The sequence below is a fragment of the Apteryx mantelli genome, chromosome 1, assembly GCF_036417845.1.
Source record: "Apteryx mantelli isolate bAptMan1 chromosome 1, bAptMan1.hap1, whole genome shotgun sequence".
Taxonomy (NCBI): domain Eukaryota; kingdom Metazoa; phylum Chordata; class Aves; order Apterygiformes; family Apterygidae; genus Apteryx; species Apteryx mantelli.
In genome coordinates this window covers 139,938,617-139,957,731 of record NC_089978.1, presented here as the reverse complement: position 1 = coordinate 139,957,731, position 19,115 = coordinate 139,938,617, and the positions used below count along the sequence as shown (strand labels likewise).

The following is a 19,115-nucleotide window of genomic DNA, read 5'->3' as shown; positions in this document are numbered from 1 at the left end:
GCCTCAACTGTATCTGTGCAATGGCCAATGTACCTGTCTATCCTTTTTAGTAGCATCATAGCGGATGGTGAGGTACGCTAAGGGTCTGGCTGTGATAAGGTTGCCTGAGTGCCTCTAGTCATGGGGATTCTTCAGTGAGTTTTTGTCAGCTTTCGATCTTCACTGAAAAGTGGTGCTGTGAGTTAATGTGTGGTCTAACACACGGCAATACTCATGGGCAGACCACTGAGACATCTGTAGGGCTCAACCAGTTTTAGCCTCCTGAGGACATGGTCATTTGTACAAACAAGGACTGCTATGCTATGCCATCAGTTGGTTGTGTTTGTACTGGGTCAGGTGTTTTGCAGCTGGCTGAGGAGGTCATCATGTTAAATTCAGTCTGGGGTGGCTGCCTCTTTTTCACATCGCGCAGTCCTGTGAAACTTCCCAAATGAGAGTGACTTTTCTGCAGCCAGGACTGTGTCTCGCTCATTTGCAGGGCTGTGCTGTGTCTTCTTTCCTTCTTTGTGATCTAATCTGGTGAGGAAAAATCTGTATTTGCGGATAGCTGAGTCTGGCCTGTGCCATCACAGACTGAAGACCTTCTGTGCTAGAGGGAGAGACACACTCCCTCCTAACGCTCAGTGTGCAAGGGAGTCATATCTGAAAGCACTCTTTGCAGCCGCTTCCTGCATGTGACCCCCCCCCCCTTCCTGAAGCCCTCACTCTGCACAAATTGCATGACTATGCACCTAGATCTTATATTTTCAGAGGGGAAAAACCTCAGAGTTCTGCACCAGTGGTGTTTAACATGCATCTTAATGTAATTATAAATGAGAATGCATTACAGATTGCTCTGTCTAGCTGCTGTTTTTAAGTCCTCCTATCTCCATAGACTCCTAAAAAGCAATCTGATTTTTAAAGTACTTAAAAATGAGAAGAGTCTTGATCATTTCTTTAAATGTCTTCAAGAATCAGGCATCTGCATTTGCCACAGCCTCTGCTCCTGGCTATTTAGCCTTTGGAGACTCAGCAAATGCTGTTCCATGGTGCCCATGCAAGGACTAGTAGTGAAGCCTCAAAGAATTGTTATTAAGGCAATGAGTATGGAAGAGCAGATTCAGATCCTATGTCTGGATAACTCTGTACCTATTAACATTTTCAATTACATAAATGGATTCTCACAGTACTCAGTTGTGAATTCTATGTGGCAGGAGTTGAGGAAGGGGAAATGGATGGGACTGCGGTCATTGCCAGGTGTTCCTGGCCTCCTTTGGCAACTGACTCTTCTCTCGCCTTTCTCTTGTCACATTGGGGCATAGCTATGGAGGAGGGTTGAGAAGGCAAACAGTTCTGGAAAATGAATGAGAGGAAATGTGTTAAACTGTTTCTGTAGGAAAAATTTGAAGTGTTATCATCCTCCTTCCCTGCACTCAAATTTGTCCCTTGTTTTAAATGTCAAGCATACCATCAAATTGTGATACCAATACATTTCTAAATATCATACAGGGACACAAGACTAGTAGGTGATGAATGTAATAAGGCTCCATATTCTGTCGGTGGCTTGTCCACTCACCTGTATGATGGTGTTGTAGACCACAGAAAGCTTTCCCATGTCTGTCAGGTCCTTAATACTCATGTCTGCAATGCCTGCCTTTGAAAGAGCTCCTTTTTGTGTTCCAGAGTAACCAACTTGTAACGCGAGTATTCTTGCAAAAAAAAGTAGCAGGCTTTTTTAGCAGCCAAATTTCAAGGAAATTGGCCATTTAAGACCACATCCTAAGCAGCAGGCTATACATATTAGCCTTAGCTGACCTAGATTGAAATGTATTGTCTGTGATCTCTCTGTTTCTATTGTCATTATCTTTAAATAATCAGCTGTTTTGTTTACTAGATGTCTGTCATGAGTACTGGATTTCCACTACATTAGCTTTGCTCAAGAGAAAGCAATAACGCTAGATTGAAGCAGAAGCCATTTGTTTTCCTATTATGAGGGACACTCTGGTACATGCTTTCTAACTGATTAGATGAATTATGTTTTATTTGCCTTGAGAAGAACCATACTTAAGAGCAATTTTCTGAGGAGGAAATGAGGCAGGGAGTTCACAAGGAAAAAAGGGACTGACTATCCTGATTAACGCTGCCTGAGCTGCATTTTCACACATTTCTTGGCTGAGCAATTCTGATGCTTATTGTTGGGAATGTACCAGGCTAAAAATTAATTGCAGGATAATTACTTTAGGCCAAGAAGCTGCCCAATTATTTTGTAGATTTGCTACAGTGGCAATTCTAAAAGCGGTTATGTACCTTCCTTTCTTCAAGACTGTGTTGGAGTGGTTTATCAGCAGAAAACACAACAGGGATGTATTTGACAAGCTCTTTTGTCAGAAATAAACTGCAGAGTTCAGGCTGGCTTTTACAGAGCTATTTTCATGATTTTGGTACTTTCAGTAGTTTAGATTTGTGTTGGTCACTTTTGTGCATTTGTGATACTGCTGTTGAAATCACAGAGGAATATACACATCGGGGAGTTATTCTATATATCTATATATAGACTGTTCCCTAGCATTTATATACCAATGCTTTGTTCAGAAAAGGGGACTTCAAATGCTTTCTTTCTGAAACTATTCCAAACACCAACAGACAGCATATTCTCTAAAGGATTTGCTGCTGTGATGCTTTACCACTTGGCCTATATTATACTTGGAATAAATTACTTATATTCCTTTACAGAACCAATTCCAGCTTATATTTTCCTGAATTATGCTAAGCAATCCCATCCATTTCTTTTTTGTTATACCTCTGAAAGGACGGAAGGTTTTTTGTTATTGTTGTTTTAGCTGAACTGTCTCAGTCACTTCCTCATATATGAGATGCTTTGGCCTTTTGATGCAGTGTGTGGGAACTCTCTTTATTTCTTCCATTTTAGGTGTTCTCATACAGTAATGCCTTGAAATATGCATACTACAATATAAGCTAACGTCTTCTGCTAATCTTCTTAGAGTAGCTTAATAATCTATTAAACAGACTTGGCCCCATTGTACACCAGCCAGAGAAGTCCATTTTTTATTGGTCTTGTAAAAAAATGCTGGCAACACCTAGTTAAAATAGTATAATTTGGATGCCCGAACTGATTGCTGTTGTTGTACCACAGCAGGAGGTTACCTTTCCGGGCTACACTCAAAAACTTCATGCTTTCTGGGTCAGTCACCAAACTGTTTGGCCCTGATCCAGTAAAGTGAGTAAGCACAAACTTAGCTTTAAATAGCCTCACTGAAAATAGCTATCAGTGCCAACAGGAGTGGTCAGGGACATGCAGAGGGACATGCAGTTGTGAGTGTTATGCCAGGCATTCAGCTAAGGGCTTCCAGAGCTGCTGTACGAGCTGCCACTGCTGGAGCCAGAGAGACCACTTGCTGCAGAAGAGAGCCACAGCGAGTTACAGACTCTGTTGATAACATCATTAAGAGCGGTAGCCCATCTTCACTACCTCTTGCCTTGCTGGGCCAGAGCATTTTTATTGAGCACTTCCCATCAGGGCACATAGCACAAGCAATAGTGTTGGGTAACATTACTAAGCACATAGCAGAACTGCTTTCTGTCCCACCCACGTTTCTCAAGCAAGTGCCATCCTGTACAGAGCCTGTTATAGTAAGTTGGTCTTTTAGTGCTAAAGACTGATAAGTTCAAAAAGAAAAAGCTAACCAGGTTTTTTTAAAAAGCAGTTATAGGATACTGGTATTACCAGACTCAAGCAAATCCCTTTCAAAGTAGGCCATGTTTTAGACATTCGACTTTTCATTATTTGGACATATTGCTTCACTGACAATGTGGCCTGAGTAAGAAGTAAAGCCTTTGGCATTTTACATCGTTGGATGATTTTTTTTTCAGCTGCATTGTTCCATAGATGTGTAATTTGCCATTTCTTTGAAGTTTTTATATCTTTCTTGTATATAAAAATTTCTGACTGATGGGCAGGAATCTCTCTGACCTGCCATACACTTTAGGCAAGAACAGAGAACAGAGAGAATTATAGATGTCCTGTGGAGAGGCAGGTCAAAGCTTAAGTGAGCAGGAATAAGGAGAGATGCCCATCAAACTCACTCAAACAAATATAATGTTAGTGGTAGTTTCTAGAAGTGCTGTTTTCATTAGAAGTGCTGTTTTCATAAGTGCTTGACCTAGTAATATGAAATCACAGAGATCAGATTATTATTGTAAGTGGGAATTACCTGATTATAAAATAAGAAAAAATCAGCAAGTTTTGGAGTGAAATTCTCGACTGTACTGAGGGCCAGCACAAAGCCTATGCAGAACATGAATACTTTTTTGAGGATTAAAGTGAGAATAGCAGCTGTTAGGTTCTTTCATTTCATTTTGGCCAAGGGAGCAGTATTGCTGCTGGAATGCATGATACATTATTATTGATTTCCCTCAGTCTACTTAATTCTGGATATTGTTTATCAACTTGAAAACAAACATCTTTTCCTTTCTTCCCACTATACTCCTGTGGTAAAAAATGTATCACTTCTGGAGTATTGCTGACTTGGCCAGTGTTTTCTCATGGTTTCAGCAGTACGGCATGCCAGCCAACTTCTATCCATTTAATCTATTCTGTGTTGGAAGACAGCTTCTAAAAAGAAAAGATGGAATAATCGTAAGGCATCATGCGGTTATTGTGGATTTATCAGATGTCTATCAGCTGTGATGGAGATAATCAGATTTAGATATGCAATTATGTTTAACCGTAGGCTAAGCATCGTCGGTATATATGTTAGGCAGTCCTCCAACTACAGGAAATAAAACAAAATAAACTGCATTTTTTACTTCAAATCTTCATGCACCTTCCCATAAAATGCTGACAAGTCTGAAATCTTCAGAATCCATAAAAGAGGCAGCAGGCTTTGATGAAACAGCTGCTCCTGTACTCTGATTTAATGATGAACCTAAAGCTCTTGTGATCCCTAAAATTTTGCTGATTCCTAACATTTTGCTGATTTGAGAGCATGCATTTAGAAAGTGCCTTCCTCCTTCAGAGAAAAGCAAAGAATCTTCGGAGTGGGTGAAAAAATAAAGCTGTCTAGTGGCATGCGGTAGCAATACCTAGCAGTAGGCACAAAGTGAAGGGGATATTATCTACAGCTGGAATGTGAGGAGGAGATGAGATGTAGGCAGATTATAACTGTCCAAATTTAAGCCAGGGTGGCACAGGAGAAATATTACTCTTCTATTTTTATATACAGTGACTGAAATGGAGAAAAGGCTGATTCATTCTTTCTCTGCCTTTGCATTAGTTATGCTAAGGGAAAACATGTATGAAATAAGATAGTTCTCATTGGATGGAGTTTTACATTCTCTTTGCAATACAACAAACAAACGCAGAGTGGTTCTAAAAATTCTTAAAAGATTGCAAGTGATCAAAATCTTGATCTTGTATTGTCCTCTGAGAGCGCTTTCCATTTTGTGTCTCATCAGGGTTTGCTCTTATGCTCATGTGTGATCTAACATATGATGCATACTTGGACAGCCACTCTAGCATCCTCTTGTTAGAAGACAGGATTTATAAAGATAATAATGCTGCTAGTATGCAGTTCTGAACATAAGTATTAGGAACTGAGTTCCTACAGTCCACTTGACTCATATGAAAATCTTTATCCATGAATAGCTTTCTCTGTCTAGAAATCTATTCTCTGCCCTAGACTACCTTTCTCAAAAAATATGCATGTAGTTAGGTACAACTGAGATAAATGAAATGACATTATCACCTCCAAACTTCTGTTAATGTGCTCAAGTTTCAGGTTTGTGAAGGACTTGTAGCAGTGTATGGAAGAAAAATATGTAGTAAAGTCAAGTATGCAATGTGCTGCATAGTGGGAAAGTTTGATCTTTTTCTCATCATTTATCCCTAAGAACATGGAGATTTAAGTAGATTTGATTATCCGATAAATAGAAAGATGGCAATCCTTTAGTCAAACAAGAGGATATTTGCTATGAGTTTCATTTTAATCTTTCATATGCCTTTTTCTTTTAACATAGGTTTAATTTATGTCTGACAATTCCTGCTCTTACACTGAAATTCAAGCTTCATCACCTTTGCCTGTGAGATTTGCAAAATAAAAGTTTTCCATCTGGAACTTGCAGTAGCTGTCTGCTTTCAGGGCCCAGGGCAGAACTGAGTCCAGACCCCTCTGCTATACTGTTATTGGTGACTCTGAGCTGCCCACGCTACCTACTTCTGGTGGACAGCTGAGATAACAGGAGTAGAAGTGGGGACTGAGGAAACTGCTGTTTTTCCATAACCACTTTCCAAGTGATGACAATATTGATTTACTTTTCCTTTCAGAAGGACTGTGCATATTTGAATTGTTATTCAGGATACCTGCTATCTCGGATCCTGGGCAAAGCAGAATGCTAAATACTAGTTTTGAACAAGTCATCAGACAGAGCAATATATGTGAAAGTAGGGAACTTTTTAATGTGTGGATACACAGTCTTGTTATTCTGCAGAAGGCTGAGTAGAAAACTTGTATTGGAAAGGGCAATGAATCATAGTCATAGAAAAATAGGATGGCCAGAGCAGTTGAGAGAGCAACTACATGTGCACTTGTCCAGTCATGCAAAATTCCAGGTGGTGGTCAGCAACATTACTAGTATAGGTTCTTGAGATTCCCCATATTTCTGTCTCAGAGATGGTTACCCATAGGACTCATTTTGCATGAGCGAGAGAAACAACCAGCAAGTGGCAGCAAAGGAAGAGGAGCCAGAATGCACCCCATTCCCCTCCTTTAACCAAAAAAATTTTGGAGTCTGATGCTTCACAAGCTTTCCCACTCCATACTCTGCCCTCTTCCTCTGTTCCTTCTTTTGTGGTCCTGTAAGCAACCACCAAGGGCAAATAGGAAGGGGATGTAGGAGGTGTGGAGATACAGGAATTTCAGTGGCTGCCCTCACTCAGGAAATGAGGGGTATAGAGAAGCCTCTGATTCATTTTTTCAGGGCAATACATTACCTCCTATATTTCTGTTCTGTTTCCTCTGCGAGGTTTTGCCACGGGAGGGAATAAGTGGATTAAATATTTTATCATCTCACCTGTCTGTCCTCTCTGAAGGTACCAGTCATTCTCATCATGCTAATTTTGCTGACTAATGTAATCAGACTGGCTGCTAATCAGAGTGGTCTCGGTAGCCTAATTCTGTACCTGATCTCTGTTTGTTTGTTCTTCAAGGTTTTTGACAGAGTCCGAGAAGATTGTCCTAATTTCCACGAGAAGATTAAGCCTATTAATGCTGAACTGACTCAGCCCAAGCTGGCCATCAGTGCTGAAGATGAGGAGGAGCTTCTGACCAGGGTCAATATTGTCTTCCACTGTGCAGCAACAGTTCGCTTTGATGAACCGCTGAAGTATGTCCCCCTTTCTCTGCTTTCTGTATTTGCTAAGCACCATTCAGTTGCTCACTAGATTGCACTAAAATAGTCCAGAATATATTATTCAGAGCACCTCATGTATGGCTGCAGTAATAATTCTCCATTTAAGTTTTCATACCGCATGTGGTTCTGGATTGAATATGCAATGTAAGTGCTCTGAAAATGTCATGTGCATATGCATATCAAAAGTGAAGTATCTTGACAGAGTTACATGGGAGCAGAAGGAAGTACTGAAGGCTTGGGTTGTAATGTACTAAGAGTAAAGCTAGGATAGGAAAGAGTGTGCTTTAGGTCAGGAAGGAAATGTTTTAGCAGAACTAGCCAGAGACTGCTTGAAGTGGAACTATGTTGTCTGACTCTAAAGCTTGTCTTAAAGGCCTTTGTTACTCTAAGTAGCTGAAGAGGGAAATGAGATATTGTTTAGGCAAATAGACTGTCACAGGTTTTAAAATACCCAAGATTCAGTATTGTTAACTGTTTAAAATAAATGTTCAATTTCTGAGGGAACTCCTTTGAGAAGTGCCTGTCCAGGCAGGCATTCTGATAAGAAAGAATAGCAGAAATAAGCAACTAAACCAAGACCAAATGTGCAAGCACTTTTATGCAAATGCTAGATATCTGCAAGCCAAAGTGAATGATCTCAATTGCTAGATCTTGACAGTTTTTGAAAAACACACAATTGTTAATGACAATCTTCATTTGCTTCTGGGTAGCTTGAATAGATATCTGCTGTGTCCACCATAAATAATTGCTTCTTGCAACAACTAATTAGAGAACCCACAAGAAGAGAACCAGCTTTTGATTTAATCTGGACTTGTGTATAGAATCTGGCTCAAGATACAACAAGCAAAGCACTGCACTGCTTTAGTAACCATGAAAGTTCTTAAATCAATATAGGAACAAGTATAGTATAAAGATACACCACAGTGACATCAAAGGGAAGCTACATTTAAAATAAGGAAGATCGCTAGAAAGAAATTAAAGGAAACAGTTAAAATGATCATCTGCTTGCAGGCAGCATAGAGTCTGTTTAAAGGCTGATTACATGTTATCTATCAAAATCTCTCTAATGGAACAGCGAAAATTGAGTATGATTAAACAGCAAAGTATAAGAACTTGTTAGATTAAAGGATTTACCCTTCAAAAGATAATTTGTGTTTGAATGGTAAAGTATGTCATAAGAACAAAAATTCTAGCAAGTTAAATGTGAAAGCATAATATTGCAACTCAAAAAAATTTTGAGCTACATCTTGCTAAAGACACAAAAACTAATAATATTTTTTAAACACATCAGAAATCTAAAGCCTGCCACAGAATCTGTAGAGTCTATAGACAGGTGAGGTGTAAAAACAGTGCTATGAAGATACAGGAAAAGCGGTAATAAAGAAACTGGATGAATTATTGGCATTGGTGTGAGTACACTTAGGGAATTCTCCAGATGGAACTCTTGGGGGCAGAAATCTGAGAAACTGTGTTATAATGGAATGTTAGAAGATACAGTTTTTAATATAAATACAAAAAATGAAGAATAACAAACCAGAGTAAGATGATATTCCCCTGGAAGTCTGAAGGAACTCAGAATGGCTCAGGAGAAATACGGTGCCCATATTCTGAGTGCAATTGTGTTCACCCCATCTCAGAAGGGAGGCAATGGAATAGAGATATACACAGAGGAGTAACTTTCATATGAGGGGAAGCTAAAATAGAAATATTCATCCTGCAAGAGGGACAAATGAGGAGGAAATAGAAATCTATAAAATAAAAGAAAATGCTATTCCTCAGTTGAAGCATACTAAAAAAAATGAAAGTCTTTGGCTTTAGATCTTGTGATCCAAACGCTAAGCATAGTCTTAGATTCTGTTTTCATTTATCTGGACTAATTACAATTTCTCTTCAGATCATGACATCTACACTGGTGTAACTGATTTCTTTAGCATACACTGTACAAGATAGCATTCTCAATAATCTTGGGTATGTTGCTGAAAGATTCTACTTCTGGACTGAACAGATTACATCTTCCTTAGTCTTTTCCTTTGCAGAGAGGAAAGTGTCTTTCTTCCAATACAAAGCATGCAATGAAGCTGAACCTCTGTTCACTGAGCTCCATTGCAGATAATCCCTAGAACATCTTCTAGCTATGCTGGGTGCTTCAAGGTCAGCCTTGCTAACCAGGACTCTTTTCCTCTCCTGCTTGTCAGTCCTCTTCTCCATTCCTTAGGAATTTAAACTTTCATCTCGATTGTAGCTCCTTTCAATATGAATCTGTATTTCTGAGCTCAAGGTCCCTTTGCTGTTTTCTGAAACCATGTGTCTATTTGGTTTAGTAGGGGTCCCTCAAGAAGACTGTCAAATGGGGACTATAGGAACCATAATGCCATAGTGGTCGAGTGTGTTGGAAGTATTTGTTCCAGGAGAGGATGGCAAATATGCCAGTAAGGGCATACTTCCAGATTTAGAGATTTTAGCAAAATGTTACCTCCAATCCTTTGAAATGAGTAACAATAACCAAGTTGCATTCTGTGGCCAGAAGAGTGGATCCAGTATCACTGCTCTGAAAACTGTTTTGTCCTTGCATTTCATTGAAGTTTTCCTCTCTTGTGACTCCTTCCCTTCTCTTACTTGCCTTTTCATTCTTTGTAAGGAAGTTGTCAGGAGTTTGCATAACATTCACCTTTGATTTATTCTTTCCACTGAAATGCGTTTTGTTTCTTTCCACTAACCTCTTTAGACATGCCCTGCAGCTAAATGCAATGGGCACGGAGCGACTTCTAGAGCTGGCCCGGCAGATGCAGAAGCTCGAGGCATTCATCCATATCTCCACCGCCTATGCAAACTGTGTGCGGAAACGCATAGATGAAGTCATCTACCCGCCCCCCGCTGAGCCCAAGAAGCTCTTCGACTTAGTAGAGTAAGTGGGAACAACATAGCTTCTTCTGACATTGGTTTTGCCTCATTTTGCAGATGACCTCTGGCTGAATTGTTCACATAATCTCTACTGTGCAATTTCCTTTCATACTTACTGTTATTGTTTTACTGCCTTGTCTGAGCACACCCACACCAGCAAGAAATGCTGGCCATGATGAGAGGGAGGCCAAGATAAGAGAGAGCTTTCATTCTAGGTTTTTCTGAGGCTTACTTCCCAAGTAATTTCATCCAGTAAGTCTGGCATATCTGGATTTTCTCTTGAAACTGGCTTTACTGAAGTTTTCTAAAAACAGAAGAAATAGAGACTCTGTTTTGGAGTCTTTTTATCTGGAGAGCTGCTGAAGGCACATTTGATAGTCATTTGTTTGAGCTTAACAATATTTTTTCCAAACACAAAAGAATTAGAAAATAACATAAACTATATATAATAACCCTGTGATACCAGCTACCACTATTTTTTTCCACACACCAGTTCTAAAATGACCGTGTGATTTTGTGAGAGTCCAATATTGAGTCAGACCATAGTAAATTATTCATGACTGTTTTTGCTGTCAGGATTGGAGTTGTGCTGCTCCTTTCTGTAAGACTCAGTTCTGTTGCTACCTTAGTAAGGACTGAAAGTTTTCATATCCCTTATATTTACTTCTTTATCTCTCCAGCTTCCCAACATTGATTCCACTTGTTTCAACAATTCTGCAAGAATCAAACCACAATTACATGATGATGAAACAGAAATAAGCTATTTTAGAAAAAACTTGAAAAGTTTTAGAAAAGCTTGCCAAGAGATGCTCACCCTTCAAGGGCTGCAGCTGGAACTGCTGACTTCACCCCCTAGTAGTTGCTTTCCATAACTGAACTGTCTTCACACAACCACTGTTCAGTGTGAGCATTCAGGCCTTCATGGAACAACAAAGAGGCTTGTTTAATTGAATTTACTGAAATGCAGACTAATTAGAGAGAATAAAGAAATCTGCTGACAAAGGCCCCAAGGAAATCTTCCTCTTAGAAGAATTAAGTTTTCCAAGAGCTATAGCTTTGATTCTATTTGTTTTTCTAATAGTATTCCACTTGTGTGATATCAGCAGCTAACCTTTGAAGTAGTAACCAGAAGAGTTGGTATGAATTCTTTCTTCTTGATCTAGGATGACAGGAGATGAGAAGAATTAATATCTACTAGGAGAACAATGGGTTTTTTGAGACCTGTTTCCCAAAAGAAATCCATTCACTGTCTTAGAGCTACACCAGTGCTTTCTTTTTGAAATTTTCAGGTAGCCCATATTCTTGGATATATTTCCTTTCATCTAGTAGTCATCTGTCATTTATCTGTAGCCAGAAGAGTCTTAAGTCTCTCTTAAGTCTCTTCCCTCCTCACATAATATAAGGGACTTGTTGCTTCGCTCAGCAAGTGCAGCATGAAAAAACATAAGAAATGTTCTACTGCATTAGAATGACAGCCTACCTGGCCCAATATCCTGCCCTCAACAGCATCAATGGGAGATACACAAGCCTGGATACTTTTTGCAATCCATTCTCCTTGTAGTCTCCCAGCAACCAGTGCTGTTGTATGAGGGGTGTTATGTCCTATTCTTTTTGCAATCATTTTTGAAACTGTTGTCCATGAACTTTTTAAATCTCTTTTTGAACTTTCTGATACTGTCTGCCTCTGCAACCTTGTGTGGCAGCAAGTTCCAGAAGTTACCTAGCTGCTGTGTAAAGACAAACTTTCTTTTACCCGTTTCAAACTGCCAGCTTGATAGTTTCATTGAATGCCATGTAGTTCTCACATTGAGAGGTCTGGTAAGTAACAGTTCTGCATTTGCTCTGTTCACTGCCTCTGCAGTTCTGTAAATCTCTATTTTGTATCAACTCTGTACCTTCTCTTCTGCAGATTGAAGAGTCGTAGCCCTTTTTGTCTCTCCTCGTAAGCCCGCTGTTCTGTTTCCATGATCATTTTAGTTGCCCTCCCTCTCGGCAAGGAACAACAAGTTGCCACTCCCTCCCTGAGACGCAGGGGCCAGGCAGAATTTCACGCAGTACCTAAAGTTTTAAACAGCCCCAAATGACACCCTTTTCATGTTCTCAGTGCCCTTCTTGATGATGCTCAACATTTCATTGCCTTTTTTTTTGCTGCTGCTACATGTTGAACTGCTGGTTTCATAGAGCTGTCTGCCATGATTCCAAGATCTCTTATTGAGTTGTAACTGCCAGTTCTGAGTTCAGCAACCTTTAAGGCCAGTTTGGACTATTTTCCCCCTAAATGCATTACCTTACATGTATCTACAATGAAGCTCATCTGCTATCTTTTTGCCCACTGGCAAATGATGTCCCTTGGAGTTCATCACGATCAATATTACATTTCATTGCCCAAAAGAGCTTAGCATCATCTGCAAACTTAGAAGTGATTAGTGCTGATGACTCAGATAAAGAGAGTTCAGCAAAGAACTGAATGCTAATCGGAAGCATGCAGAAGTGCCTGGCTACCTCAGACATAGCAAATTCTGTTGCTTCATGTAAGATACAAAGAATTCATATATCATAATTTGCATGTACAGCAGAGAGAATAAAGTATAAAGGAAAGGTTGAGTGACAGAGAATGGACTTTCAGAAATGTTCTTCAGTGTGTTTATCTTGGCAGTATGTTTGGTTGTTTTGTCTAAGTCAAATAATTTGATTTTTTTGTTGCTTTTTTGCATGCTTTTTCAATTTGTTTTAGTTTTTCCTGTGTCCTGGTACTTTTAATGAGATAGAAGTCACAGCATGCCCTCTGCTAGAAAGACACCTGTTTCTTTACAGTGTTTTAATTGCTCACAGCAAAGGCAACCATTGCCTTCAAAGGCATCAGGTGGGCCGTGCTGAAAATCACTGTCTTCAGGGTCAGGAAAGGAGTTTGGGTTGGAAAATGTTCTGGAGATCATAAGGAATGGACAAGGGAGATGCAAGGAGCTGCAGAGGGGGAGCAGGAAGGAGAAAGTCCATAGGATGCTAGGAAGGAAAGGTAAGGAAGAGACAAAGACAGAATGGGGCAGAGAAAACAGAATGTGAAAGGCAGAGGATTACTTGGAGAGAAAGGAAGACAAAGCAGGATTGGCAGGATGGAAAGATGGACCCTCTATTATTCACCAGGTAAGTGGAAGAAAAAATATGGGGAATATTTGGGTACAGAAGGTTTCAGAGAAAGAAGATTAACAGATATGAAAATGTTCCCTTCCAAAAGGGCCAAAAAAAAAGTGTGAAAAGAAATATAAAGACTTTTTCAAAAAGGGGGAAGAAATATAGGTCATGTTTTGCACCAGTCAGCTGTGAAATTTTTCGTTTGTATGGCAAACAGCACTTGTCTTAAAGTGTTCATCTATAAATGTAAAACTGAGGCTGCCATTTACCTTGGCCGTGCATCTGCTGTTGAAAACCTTCTCTCAGATAGGAACCAGGGCTGGCAAAACTGGAATGGGCTGCTCAGGCATATGCGTTCTGCTGTGCAGCTGTTTGCCTGGCTTCAGATGCTGTTAGTGTGTATTTTTAAAGGGTTAATGCGTCACAAAACTCTTTAAGTAGAAAAGCAGAACTTCTGCAAATGCATTAAAAGGCATGATCTTACAACCAGGCTAAATAACAGATCCATTTAATGGTTCATCTGGCCATGCAATTGATATATATACACTTATGATTCTTTACTCAGTTGAAATCCCATGTAGAATTCCCAGCTGTTTCTTTCTCTTTGTTTTTTCCTCACGATCTATCTCTACTTTCAAGTGTTTTGATTCTTACCTGCAACTAAAACCTTCAGCTTAATCCGTGTAAACCAGAAGTCGCACTTCTAAGTGCTGCCAGGTCAATAGAGGAAACATATAATCTGTCACATTAAACGAGGTTTGCCTTAATCTAAAGCTGAGGGAAATCAGCTTTGAAGGATGTGCTGAGGTAAAGAACACGGCACACAGTGAAGTGTGGGCTGCAGCAGAACTGGCTATATTATTACAGGAAATGTAGAAGGTCAGTCATCATTTATAGAAAAGAGTGTGTCTTATTAATGCAAAGTGTAAACACAGAAAATTATATTTTCCTGGTGTAAAATCATTTAGTGAATATATGTGATGTAAGAAGGGGTTTACTAAGTGTGTAATTTGCATCTCATTCCTCTAGGACAGTGGCAGCAGTGAGCAAAAGCAGTTGCTTTATGATTTAGCATTTGAAAAATCTTCAAAGTAGGTCACAAAAAATGTAGAGGAGTAGAAACTTTACCTTGCTAAATTGTCAGCTAAGTGCTTCCATGATGGTAATATTGGTAGCTCAAATCACCTGGTAGCATGGTACCCTTGAGTCTGGAGCATGCTCCTCTTGATGACTACTTAAGCATCAATAGAGGCCTGTCTGGAAGGACGAGGGGAAGGAGGAATTTCTTTTACTTATAGTTCTACACTCCTCTTTGCTTTGTAAGAAACACTAACCTGTGAACTATTAAAAAAAAAAAAAAGAAGCAGGAGGAAAAAAAAAAACGTGCATGTACTTAAATCTGAATTCCTGAATGAACGTAGTCTTTGTCCGGGCTCGACAGAAATAGACATCTCCTTTTGATGGGTTGTTAATTAATGGCAATTTAGCTATGAAACTGTGGCGGTTGAGTTCCATAACTGCCCAGTCCCTGACTTACCTCTGCATAGTTCAGTTTTGTGGTTTACACAAACACTTTTTTGCCTTGTTTCTGAAACATGGGTCTCATGTTGTAAAGAAAACTATTTTCCCCTGCATAAAGCTATTTTTTTTATTAATTTTAAATTTCAATTTCTATATACTAAAAATTCTCACATTCTTTTTTAACAAGTTTGGAAACTGTGAGTTTCACTGAAATCCACTCTTCCCTGCAAAACACTTGTGAGTTTCAATGAATCGGTGTTTTCTCATACAACTTTTTTGGCGGAATATTTCCAGCCGCCTCTAGTCAGAAGCATCGGAGAAGCAATGTGCCAGCTGAGCCAACAGGTGTTGGCACATTTAAGTTGATTTCATCAAGTAGTTCTCAAACTCTGACAGTCTCCACTTTATTCCTCTCCTTCTGCCCTTCACCTGTTTCTAAAATTCAAGATGAGGGGGGTGAACTGAGGATTCGCAGGAAACAGTATCCTTGGAATATCCCTGAGAAAAACAAACCTACTCAGTTTGCCCTGTAAGTTCATTGACTTAATTACAAATTGGATTATAAGGAGTTAATCTTTGATTTGGTGGTGTAACATCAGACTGCTGAAAGCCTGTCCTGGATTGGCAACAGTGTGCAAGGTCTCTGTAAGTACAGCCAGTTCCCTTTCTTCAGACCTAAGTGCTGGCAAGACCACTGAAGTATTGCTGGTTTGCCAGGGCAGACTTTGAACCTTACACCCTCACTGCAGCACCATAGCAGTAAGGGTCACATTTTTAAAGTTATATAGGTACCTACTTCTAATGGGTAACAACATCGATTAGATACTTGCACACCTTAAAAAAAGACTCAGTCTTTTCTTAGCAGCTGACACTGATAGTTCCCTAATTTTCTATGGGAGCAAGCTAGTAGAAAATCAGTAGAAAGGAATATCTTTCTTACATTTCTTAGACCCAGTGTGAAGCACCCAAACAAAACCAGCTTTCCTCGCATGAGCAAAAGACCATTGTTCCTCACTTCTTTCTACAGATGGGCAAGTAAGTGCACAAGGCCCTTTCTCAGAAAGAAACAAGAACACTGCACAGATCTCTCCTAAGCCACACTGTTTGTCTGATTAAAGTAGAACCAGCCAGAATTTTGTATCATTACTTACCTGCAAACCGGCAGGGTGTGGAAACACTCTGCACAGAAAGTGTTCTTGCAAGAGATTGGTGCAACTGAAATATCACTGTCATAACTAGTTTTAGCTTTTGAAACTTTTGTAATGCTACCCAGTTTGGTAACTCAAGGTTACTAAGAATCTTCTGGAAATGCACTTGGGAGTATGTAGAGGCTGTTTTGGCTAAGGATGAGGGAGCAAGATTGCAAGGTTGGAAAGCTCCATCAGACTAACTGTAGACCATGGCTTATCTGCACTATAGATTGCAGTGAAGTATAAGATGCTGAAGAGATCTTCTTTACAATAAGATAGCATAGACACCTGTAATCGAGCTAGCCATCATACTGTGGAGCTCACTGGGAGTTATTTTGCACTTCCAGGAAAAAAGTAACCTTTTTCCCATAGAGCTGTTTCAGCCAAATCCAAATCAGTCACTCCTTGAATTGTCTTAAATGGCTTTGAGTTGCTCATCCTTTGTTTCAGGTGAGGATTCCTATCTCACTGCTCTTTTTTTTGTTGTGTGTGTTGTTGTTTTTTTTCCTCAGTCCTCTCTCTGTGTGACAGATGATACTGATACTCTCCTTTTTGCCCTCCTCAGGTGGTTGGATGAATCTATCATTCAAGACATCACACCCAAGCTGCTTGGGGACTGGCCCAACACCTATACCTACACCAAAGCCTTGTCAGAATACCTGATTCAGCAAGAGAAAGGAAACTTGAACATTGCTATCATCAGGCCATCCATTGTGGGAGCTAGCTGGCATGAGCCTTTCCCAGTAAGTACGATGGCTCTTCTTTCCATAGCAGTTCCCTGCTGAGAGCCCTTTGATAGAGTTGCAGTTGCTGTACTTCCAGGAGGCTGGCCCTACTTGCAGCAGGGTTCACTTGAGAAACAGGGGCCCCAGTTTATAGGAAAGCAAGTGGAGAGGACCTGTGCTGGTGCAGAAAAGCAAACCTTCTAGTCAAGCTATTAATGAGGTACTGAGGAGCAGCCTAGACCTCACATAGTCTTTGAAATCTTTTGATAATATCACGTGCAGTTGCCTAATATCTTTGCCTTATATTGCTGAGTTGTTGAATTCACTGGTTTCACACTTGTATGGGACTGTTACAGATACAAATGTGTCATCCATGGGATTAAATGCAGCTGTACTTTTGGACTAAAATAATTTGCTAGGCTAAATATACTAGTAGCAATAATATGCCCTAGCACTGCAGCCAAACTGGAAAGGCAAGATAAAGTCACCTTTGCCTTTCGTGTGACTTGAAACATGCCAAAGATGTCTGAGATATTGCTGAGGCTATGGGCAAACTCCCCGTCTTAGAAAGGCAGAGCAAATTATGTTCGGTGTCGTGAAGCCATTTCAGGTCAGCCTGCTCATCATTGCTTTTAACTCCAGCTCCCACAAGAGGCAGTTTCCCTGACCTGAAGTAAGTCAAAAGTCAAGAGCAGTACTCTTCTCTTCCTTGCCGTAGAAAATAGCTGGAGTAATCAAATCAGTCTTAGTGATATCTGTACAATGTATGTCAGTGGATATATACCACACTATATGCAACAGATATATACCACTCTTTTCAGCAAATGTGACAGCACGAAGACAGCATAGTGTTTTAAAGCCAGCATTTATTCATGTAGCAAAGCTATTTTCCTAAAGGAAATAGGTTGTTCCTAAAACAAAATCTGACTCCATTGTTGATGAGTAAATTGCAGACAATATGAGGTGTCATACAAGGTATCTCTTATTTAAACTCAATTAAATACTTTGTACTGATTTGTTTTCTGGCAACTGTCCCAGATAGGCTGGCATCCTTCTTAACTGTTGGCTCTTTGCTTCTTCATCTATGCCACAGCATTGTAACCCTTTCACCATTGTGGAGCCTGTGTAAGCAACATATCATTGAAAGAAATAGTAATGTTTTTTATTTTTTGAAGGGTTGGATTGACAGCTTCAACGGGACAAGTGGAATCTTTGTTGCGGTAGGTGTAGTTACTATTTAAAATCCACTTAGAGGAGAGTTAAGAGCTACTATAGAGTAACTCTAGAGTCACTATTTAAGCCCCACTCAGAAACTGTGTGGAAAAAAAGAATCATAGCAGTTTTCTGAATCTGGTAGAAAGATATATCACACACTTGCCATGCATCTATATGCCTATGGCACCTGACAGACTGTCTGTTTATGCTGCATTCAAAAAAAGACACTGAAAGAGTATTCATGCTGCAAATCAACATCCCTTTAAAAATCTCAAGATACCAGAACTAAGACAGTGTTTAAAACTCTGTTTACATTCTGCTCCGTAGTCTTTAATTAAATCACATCATAGTTTTCCCAAAGGTTCCCTACCTTTCAGGAGACCACTTAGGTCTCAGGAGAGAGAATTATTCTGGTGGCTGGATGAAGAAGGCAACCAGGAACACAATTCTGGAGGAAGTCCTGCTCAGGACCCTGGGATGGAGCATATACAGTTGCTCTGTGGAGTCCTGGGAGTGTTTGTCTGGTTAACCATGTAAGAGCTCTGTGGGGATGAAGTGTGCTCATCATGGGTACAGTCGCTGGAGAATGTCAGAGCCACCCTTCAAGAAATCTCTGCTTACTAAATATGAATTGCAGTTTTCAGGCCTTTGGGCAAATCTGGGAAAATTTTCACAGAAAGAACTTCTCTGCAGACTTGGGGCAAGTGTTTTTTGTACAACTAGGCACCCCCTGTCTAGTTTCAGGAGTAAAACTTTATCTTACCCAGCTGGAGAGCTATTTCATCATGAAGTGGGAGTCTCACATTGGGGGGGGGGGGGGAAGAATTGTCATCATATCCCTTTGCCTTGACTTTTAAATATTCTTGGATCTGTGGAGCATATTCCTTTTCCCCTTCACTTCAGTCTTTTCCCTTTTGTTTTACATGAGTCTAAATTGTAAAAGCTCTCTTACTTCCATGCTTCACCACTTTATTTAGCCAATGGGTTCTCGTCTTCTTCATTCCACTGAAATTCATCACATTTT

At 39.9% G+C, this 19,115-nt stretch overlaps 1 protein-coding gene across 1 annotated transcript in view; it reads left to right on the top strand.

Annotated features, from left to right (window-relative positions):
- Nucleotides 1-19,115, top strand: part of FAR2 (fatty acyl-CoA reductase 2) — a 90,041-nt gene that overhangs the window by 46,441 nt on the left and 24,485 nt on the right. Inside the window, exons 2-5 of the mRNA XM_013947985.2 lie at nt 7,205-7,380; nt 10,133-10,312; nt 16,717-16,894; nt 18,052-18,096. Of these exons, the coding sequence (XP_013803439.1) occupies nt 7,205-7,380; nt 10,133-10,312; nt 16,717-16,894; nt 18,052-18,096 (579 nt within the window). The remainder of the gene's footprint in view (nt 1-7,204; nt 7,381-10,132; nt 10,313-16,716; nt 16,895-18,051; nt 18,097-19,115) is intronic.